Source organism: Aethalodelphis obliquidens, unplaced genomic scaffold (assembly GCF_003676395.1).
Source record: "Aethalodelphis obliquidens isolate GAN/ISIS:26980383/991018 unplaced genomic scaffold, ASM367639v1 scaffold15, whole genome shotgun sequence".
Taxonomy (NCBI): domain Eukaryota; kingdom Metazoa; phylum Chordata; class Mammalia; order Artiodactyla; family Delphinidae; genus Aethalodelphis; species Aethalodelphis obliquidens.
In genome coordinates this window covers 215,193-224,419 of record NW_020837959.1, presented here as the reverse complement: position 1 = coordinate 224,419, position 9,227 = coordinate 215,193, and the positions used below count along the sequence as shown (strand labels likewise).

The 9,227-nt window shown below is 50.5% G+C and overlaps 1 protein-coding gene across 2 annotated transcripts in view; it reads right to left on the bottom strand.

The window, feature by feature from the left end:
- The window catches only part of RASA3 (RAS p21 protein activator 3), an 86,581-nt gene that overhangs the window by 46,446 nt on the left and 30,908 nt on the right, over nt 1-9,227 (bottom strand). For both annotated transcript variants that reach the window (XM_027115739.1, XM_027115740.1), the window contains exon 2: nt 6,471-6,588. In XM_027115739.1, coding sequence (XP_026971540.1) covers nt 6,471-6,588 — 118 coding nt within the window. The remainder of the gene's footprint in view (nt 1-6,470; nt 6,589-9,227) is intronic.

Genomic DNA, 9,227 nt, shown 5'->3' with positions numbered 1-9,227 from the left:
CCCCAGGACCGGGGGGAAGGGTCCCCGCCTGGAGCTCCCCAGGACCGGGGGGGAAGGGTCCCCGCCTGGAGCTCCCCAGGACCAGGGGGGTGGAAGGGTCCCCACCTGGAGCTCCCCAGGACTGGGGGGGTGGAAGGGTCCCGCCTGGAGTGCCCCAGGACCGAGGGGAAGGGTCCCCCGGACTGGAGCTCCCCATGACCGGGGGAGTGGAAGGGTCCCCGCCTGGAGCTCCCCAGGACTGGTGGGGTGGAAGGGTCCCCACCTGGAGCTCCCCAGGACCGGAGGTAAGGGTCCCCGCCTGGAGCTCCCCAGGACCGTTGGGGCAAAGGGTGGTGTGGAACGTCTGGGCCTGAGACCTGCATTTATGTCAAAAAGACTTCCTTTTTAAGCTTTAACTTGAGAAATTAGAGAGAAAAGAAACATAAGGAGAGATGATGCTATCTGTACAGTCTTATAATCTCAAAGTTGGTGTTTTCTAGTCAACAACTTGGTTTTCATTAAGAACATCTGAGAAAATGACGTCTTTCGTCCCCAACCACAGACTCCCTCTTGTGCTGTCACACCCTAACCCCAAACAACTTCTCCCTCCCGGAGACGAAGACCGAGGAGGCCACCACACAAAGCTCTATTTTCTGAGCAATTTGCATCTCTCGGAGGAACAGAGAGACCCTCTCAAGTCACTGACCCACAGGCTCCTTCTGATTCCAAACCGGAAGCTCGCGCCCACCCGCAGGGGAACAGCCTTTCATTCGGGAAAATTCTTGGCGAGAATGACGGGATTAGAGATTCTGTAATGACACCCAAATCGTTAAGCGCGGTGATGAGCTAGCTCCTTCCTCACTGTGCTCTAGAAAGCGGTTATTTTACTAACTTCTAATGTTACGTAAAATACAAAAACAAACAAACAAAAAACCTACCAACAAAAGAACAAAAATACTGCCCATAATCCCACTACCCAGAAAAAATAACCACATTGGCGTTTAAGTCCTCACGTGCCAGACCATTTTTAGAGCTATGCCAGTTTTTTAAACAAAAAGGAATCTTACTGTGAACACAACTTTCTAACTTGCCTTTATCGCTTGACAGACACAACCAAACTCTGCGGGAGGCAAGGAGGCACAGTCGCGGGGTCAGGGCCGTCTGGTCCAGAGGCCCACGGGGGCGGGAGGGAGGGGCTTCTGGGCTGGATATGGGGGGGCGGGCGTCCAGGCAGGAGGCTCAGCACAGCCTCAACAGAGCTGCCCTGGGGGAAAGTGAGGGTCAGAGTAGGAGCCGCTTCCTGCCTGTCGAGGGGAGAGGCGGGCAATGTCATCCTCAAAATAATCACTTACATGGACAAAAGGAAATGAAAAACTAGCACTTCATGGGATACGCCTGCAAACGATTGGGCCAACCCAGCTCCTAAGAGTTCCTTTTTTTAACTGTAGCACGAACGTGCTCCCTTTACTGGATAGGACGGTGGTTTTCTCCACAGGCAGCCTTCAGCTCCGCTTTGCCCTCCCGGGGACCCCAGGATGCCCTCCGCAGATGCACTGTGGCCCCAGGCAGGCAGCTAACCCGCCCGGACCCAGACAACACAGTTTCATAGAGCCTTTCTGTTTAAATAAATGGTAAAGAAACGATGACTTGCCATTTAAATGATTAAAAATTATAGCTGTAAAAAGTTAAATGTGAACACCGTCCACTTGCACCATCAGGAAGATACCGTTCTCAGGAGGACAGAACTTTCCCCGAATCACCGTCCTGGAGGAGAGACAGTCCGGAAAAGCCTCCTTCTCCCCGAAGGGTCTGACCAGGGGGGTTCCCCCAGTAAATTTGCAACAGCAGTCCCCTCTCAGTGCCCACTGTCCCACACCAGACATGCAGGAAAGGAAGGCAGGGACGGTGACACCTGCTCACGGGTGAGTGGTGTTCTGCAGACCCAGGGCGTGGGGAAACCCACAGAGCCAGGCCGCAGCCCAATTCCTGGACCCCCTTCCCCTGGAGAAAAGAGGGAAGGGGGTGTGTGTCCTCCCTCTCACCCTCACGCTCCATCTGCACTCCAGCCTGAGGGAGGACAGACCACGCTGGGTGGCACTGACCCTCTGTGGCCACCGAGGCCCCTCTGGCTACGAGCCCCAGACAGGGCACCAGGTCCTGCCGGCTCCCTCAGGTCCAGAGATCAGACGTAGGCTCTTTGTTTCCTACAGCAACGTTGCCAAACAGATGGTCAGCCCTCACAGGCGATGCTGAGCCTGGAGGACGATGCGGGAGTTAGGGCCTTAACACAGCAAGGCGTGCAGCTGCTCTGTGCGGGCAACACTGAACCCTGACGGCTGCCGGTGCCGGTGGCCTGTCCAGGGCGCAGTGCCCTCCTTGTCACCCAGGCATGCCCCCTTCCCTCCACCCTCGCAGCTGCCATCTGGGTCTGGGTCTTGTGCCACTGGGCTCTGCCCCCCAGGTTCGGCCCCTCAAGAACTGAGCTGCATTTAAGACACCACCTCCTGTGACCTCCACCCGTGGTCTCTGGCCTTAGGAATTCCCACAGGACGTGTTCAGACATCCCTCTACCTTCTGTGTCTCTAAACCTCTCTCACACTTTCCATTCCTTTGTGTCTCTGGGGTAGATTTCGGGGTTTTTTTAAGATTTTTTTTGATGTGGACCATTTTTAAAATCTTTATTGAATTTGTTACAATATTGCTTCTGTTTTATGTTTTGGTTTTATGGCCACGAGGCATGTGGGATCTTAACTCCCTGACCAGGGATTGAACCTGCACCTCCTGCATTGGAAGGCAAAGTCTTAACCACTGGACCACCAGGGAAGTCCCTCTGGGGTATATTTCAAATGTACCTTCCACTTTACCAATTTTCCTTTCAGCTATGTCTAATCAACTATTTAGTTCATTCACTGAGTTTTTCATCTAAATTCTTGTGATCTGCACTTTTAGAAATTCTGTTAGATTCTTTTTCAAATTGGTGCAGGCATTCTTCATCGTTCCTTATCCTGCTCATGTTTTCAATCTTGTCTCATTACTTTTAAGTTCACTCAACTTTGTTAGCTGACATTCTGCAAACACTGCAGGCCTGATTCTGCTGTCTGTTGTTTCTCTTGGAAAATGCACATGACGCTTTATTTCTGTGTTCTCTGTGCATTTTCTCCTCTGAGCTCAAGCTCCCTGAAACGTTATACTGGAGAATCCTGAGACCTAGATTGAAGGAGAGGAGTGGATTTGCTTTCGACTGCCCTGTCACTGCCTCAGCAGGAGGTACAAACTACCAACCCAAGACTGCATTAACGTATGTGTATGGATTGTGGTTTCTGATCCACAGATGTGGTGCGGATTCAGGCTACACACTCCAAGAGCCAGCTTGTGATTTCAAGTACTCAGCACCAAGTGGACGCACAATTTCCTCGCTAACTTCTTTTATGCAGCAGGTTATTTGCTTTTGCCCTTACACTGCAGAGTCAAGGTCTGGGGCTACCAGCTTGCCCCTCACCAGTATAAATAGGGGTTTTGCCTCAATACTAAATGGTCACATATACCCATATTTTTAAATCATTTTTAAAATTAAAGTATAGTTAATTTACAATGTGTATTAGTTTCAGGTGTACAGCAAAGTGATCCAGGAATACATATTCAGAATATATATATATATATATATGTTCTTTTTTTCCATTATAGGTTCTTGCAAGATATTGAATATAGTTCCCTGTCCTATACAGTAGGTCTTTGCTGTTTATCTATTTTATATATAGTATTGTGTATGGTTAATCCCAAACTCCTAATTTATCCCTCTCCCCTCCCCTGCTGTGCCCTTTGGTAACCATGTTTGTTTTCTATGTCTGAGTCTGTTTCTGTTTTGTAAATAAGTTCATTCGTATCATTTTTTTAGATTCCACATATAAGCGATATCATATATTTGTCTTTCTCTGTCTGACTTACTTCATTTAGTATGATAATCTCTAGGTCCATCTGTGTTGCTGCAAATGGCACTATTTCATCTTTTTATGGCTGAGTAATATTCCATTATATATATATGTACCACACCTTCTTTATCCATTCACCTGGTGATGGACATCTAGGTTGCTTCCATGTCTTGGCTATTGTCAATAGTGCTGCTATGAGCATTGGGGTGCATGCATCTTTACAAATTATGGTTTTCTCTGGATATACACCCAGGAATGGGACTAGTGGATCATATGGTAGCTCTGTTTTTAGTTTTTTAAGGAAGCTCCATACTGTTCTCCATAGTGGCTGCACCAGTTTACATTCCCACCAACCATGGAGGAGGGTTCCATTTTCTCCACACCCGCTCCAGCATTTATTATTTGTAGACTTTTTAATGATGGCCATTCTGACCTGTGTAAGGTGGTACCTCATTACAGTGAGGTTTGGATTTGCATTTCTCTAATAATTAGCGATGTTGAACATCTTTTCATGTGTTTGTTGGCCATTTGTACGTCTTCTTTGGAGAAATGTCTATTTAGGTTTTCTGCCCATTTTTTTATTGGGTTGTTTGATTTTTTGTTATTAAGCTGTATGAGCTGTTTGTATATTTTGGAAATTAATCCCTTGTCAGTAGTATCATTCATAAATACTTTCCCCCATTCCGTAGGTTGTCTTTTCACTTTGTTTACGGTTTCCTTTGCTGTGCAAAGCTTTTAGGTTTAATTAGGTCCCATTTGTTTCTTGTCTCATATTTCTTTAACCTCTTGGAATTATTTCGTGTAGCTTTGTCTCTTTATTTGCTGTCAGCTTTAACTTTCTGCTTACAGCGCTCCCTGACTTATCTGGCATATTAGATAAGCACTCAATAAATATTAATTGAGCTAATGAATAAATTAACCTTTCAAAAACTAAGCTTATTAAAACTGTCTGAGGAAAGCAGGAATGGTCTGTGAAGGGTTAGACACTCTGACGAGTTGGGAGAATCACCTCGGCATACTCACTAGAGTTAACTGGCTCCTGGTGACAGTGTTTGGGGGCTGCCCGATTCTGGCTGTATCACAGGTAGCCGACTTCCCAGAAGAGACAGTATTACTACACCACTCTTTTTATTTCGCTCTCAGCCTCCCTTTTCTGCTCCAAAAGCTCATTTTCTTATGCCATCAAAACCAGAAACTATGATTTCTATCTCTAAACGTGTAAGAAATATTTTCAGGAATGGTCCCTATTTCTCGGCCTCAACTAAAGCAGAGGTTCCCAAATTCCCTTCCCAGAGACCCTCACCCGGCAGGTCTGCGGGGAGCCCAGCTCTGCAGAGACCCTCTAACGTGGACTCTTCTCCTGGGGAGCTCACGGAAATAGCCCTGAGGGCGACGGTAGCACCTTCAACATCAGCGCCAAAGCCACACGCGACTCCTGACAAACTCCTCAGTCTTCTCGTTCTCCTTCGACAAATTACTTCAGAGAATCCAGAGGGCGCATTCAAATAACACAGGGCCTCAGGAGCAGCCCTGCCGGTCTGGGCGACAACGGGGCAGACGGAGAAGGGAAGTGTCTGCATGTTTCGGGGGCAGGAGATCTTAACAGTTTCTAAAAGTTAAATTCATTAAGTCACCAGAACGTGCTGTTTGTTCCCACTTAGAAGCAGCAATATGCAAGGATATAATTCATCTGCTAAAAATGTTCTCAAGCCCAAGATAGCTCTTTGGATGGACCCATACAGCCCACAGTTCTAAGCCCGAGGGTGGCCCACTGTCAGCACGGGCTCCAGAACCACTTACTCTGGTTGGGACTCCACCGGCTTTGCTGTGCTTCCCCCAGGCTCACACCACCGTCCCCGCCCGCCTGCCAGGGCGGCAGAGGCCCCCCTCACCTACCCACTCCCTCTCCCGGAGACATACTGTGACCACAGGTGCCACCACTTCCTACCCCAGGGCGGGGTCCGGGGCCAGCAGGCCTGGAGCTGGTGGGAAATGCAAATCACCGCCCTACCCTACCCGCCTGGGGCGACACCCGGGCCTTAACAGGCTCTCCGACGGTTCCTACACAAGCCGGGGGTGAGGGGCACGGACGTGTTTCTGAGGCTGAAAACCTCTCAGTCTTAAGGCTTCAATGCTAGCCTCTCTCACCTGACCCCTCTGTTCCTCAAGTCTAGCAACAATGCTTTCCAGGTCTCTGATCTCCGTGAACAGTTACCTCCACCCCCGTCTTGAGCCTCTTCAGAAAAAGGAAGATGGTTAAAAAGAAGCTCCCCAATATTTATGCTCTGAAATCCTTGCTTTGTGCTCTTCCGTTGCACTATATACTGCCCAGCTCATCTCGACTTAGAAAGTCCTCACCCACCTCTCAGCCGACTCATAAGTCTACGCGCTCTGTCCTTCCCGCTCTGCCCCGGTCATTACGGGCATTTAGGGACCATGAGCCCGTCACCGCCCCGGGAGCCCGTTCCTCTCTCAGGCCGAGAGAGAGGATAAGGATGGAGTGAGGACACCCTCCGCACAGAAGCAACTGTCAGCAGCAAATAAAGCGGCAGCAGACGTTACCAGAGTGATTTCTCCACGATCTGGGTCCTGAAAACCTCCTCCTGGTCTAGGTTCACGGTGCAATAACAGTCTCGCATCTTGTTTGGCCCCGGGTAAGTGGGAAGATTTTTGGCTTCACCTAAAAAGCAAACGTAAATCTATCATCAGTTTAGCATGGAATTATTCAGTCTCCTTGATAACCACAGACACCTTCCCAATGATGGATTTATCTCACAGCAAGGCACCCGCTCACTTCTGTACGTTCATTAGCTCTTCACGAGGTCTCGGTTTTCTTGCCTCCAAAGTGTTGATGAGAAAACCATCTGTACTGTTACAGTGTAAGGTAACATATACATTAACCTCTAAAGCAATGGATTCCTATAAAAGTAGTAATCCATTGGCCTAGGAGTTAAGGATTGTTTCGTTTTACCCACGTTGGTCCCTTTAACATTTTTAATGTTTAAATTATGGTAAGATACATAGAAATTAAAATGTGTCCTCTCACCCACCCTCACACATACAGCTCAGCAGCACCGCAGTTAACTCTATTCACACTGCTGCACAATCAACCTATAGAACTCCTTCACCTCGCAAAGCTGAAACTGCACCCACTAAACAGCAAGCCCCGTGTCCCCGCCACCGCCAGCCCCTGCCACCCACCTTCTGCTCAGGGACCTCACAGAAGTGGAACCACACACTGCCTGTCCTTCTGGGCCTGGTTGATGTCACTGAGCACAATGTCCTCAAGGCTCATCCACGTCATGGCCCGAGACAGGATTCGCTTCTTTTCCAAGGCTAACGTTTTGCTTATCTATTCATCCCCCGGGTCCCTTTTCATTTTGAATTTAATTTGACAGTATTAGGTCAAAGTTGGGGCAATAATTAAGGAGAAGGACTCTTTTTTTACTGATGAGTAAGCTACGAACTCCAGCTGTTTAGAAGCCGGTGAGGAGAAGTCTGGGGTGGGGAGGCCAGCCACGGGCCATGCCTCCCCGACATACGCTGGAGAAAAGGGAGGAGCTGCCAACGGCCCCGTGGAATCTTGGACGCCACGTCGCCTTTGATCTTGGGTCTGACCGAAGACCATTAGTGAAGCCGCAGCCGCTGGACCCTCCGCCAGAAGCTGGGAGTGCGCCTGGGCTGCAAATGTGAGCAGTCCCTTTGCTTGTGGACTGATAGGGAGCAGAGGGGCTTGCAACCAGGGAGGAGAAGCCCCCTCCCTGGAAGGAACCCCCACTGACGAGCTCCCGCCTCCCAGGGGCCTCCTGTCCCCCAGCTGGGCGTTTTCAGGCACCAGACCCAGGGTTAGGAAGGGGGCCGGGGCTGAGCACCCAGCACCCACCAACGCAGCCCAGTCACAGCCGACACCTGTTAGTACCACCCAGGGCCGCGTTACCTCACGGCCGACACCTGTTAGTACCACCCAGGGCCGTGCTACCGCTTCTGGTTAAAACCGAAGGAAAAGCAGCAACAACAGAAAGCAAACCAAAACCTCAGAGCTCAGCCCCCAGAGGAGCCGCGCCCGCACCCCACAAACACACTTGACGCCGCTCTCGGGGAAACACGCAGGTGGCAACTTCCTGCTGCCCAGGGTGGAGGTGAGCTTGACGGGCCGAAGTCTTTCTCTCAAACTTCCGATTGGCCTTATTGCTCGGGATGGAGGAGAGCAGCAATGAACAGAAGTGGCTCAGTAACTGGGCCCCTAGCAGCCCCAGCTGTACTCTGCACAGGCGGGTCTGCCGCACACGCGGCCGGGACACCAGGCCTCTCCTCCAGGCCTCGGCTTCCCCGACCGTAAAAGCAAGACAGCACACGTCTCCCAGCCTCCTCTAACCCAAAACGTTCTAGGAAGTTTTCTTTTGGGAATCGTCAGTGACTCTCAGATGGTGAAGAAAAGGAAATAACCAATGAATGTTTTCCTAGGGGTGCGGCTATCCTCACGGTACCTCACGCCGCAAGGCTCCGGGAAGCGTGTCCACAAGCGTCAGGCACAGAACCACGGACCATCTGAGAAGAGGCGCGTGATCCCGCCCGGCTTCGAGCCCGCTGTTAAGTGTCCACAGACAGACTTTCCGACAGCTCCTGGCAGATGTGAGCAGTCAGGTGGGCACACACAGGTGCGTGCGGGGGGCGTGACAACCCACATCCGAAGGAGCCCAGCGGCTTCCCACCCACTTTCCAAACTGATTTACGTTCACAAATCTTCCCCCTAACACAGCCCAGCTCTGCTGACTTTCCAGCTGACACCTCTAGGATGTGACCCTATTTCCTGCTGGAACTTTTTGGGCAACAAATGAGATATTTAGCTGCAAATTCCTGTGTTTCTTAAAAGTAGAAAAAAAAACCTTTTTTTTTGAAAGTCTTATTGGAGATGGCCATTGGTGGAAAACACAGAACTGGGATTTTTTTTCTGTTTATTCTCGGAAGAACCTCAGAACACAAGCAGCGGCAGCTGACACTTCTCTTCAAGGACAGAAGAGACGGACGCGCCTCCCCTGAACGATCGGGTTAACAGCTGCGAGATACCGAACTACCTTGTGTGGCTGTGAACGTGGCCTGGCTCCCCGCCTCCCAGCCCTGGCCCTGCCCAACCCCACCGGTTACAGAAACATCCCGGTTGCTATGACAGTGGCGACACCAGAGCACTGGCAGGCAGAGCGGAGCCAACATTAAGGAGCGGCTCAGGCCAGGAGGGTTGGGAGTGGGCCGGCACCCGGTCCTGGCCGTGTCGTCTGCCCAGGGTCCTCCAGCTGGGGACCCCACCGTGGCCCAGGGGGC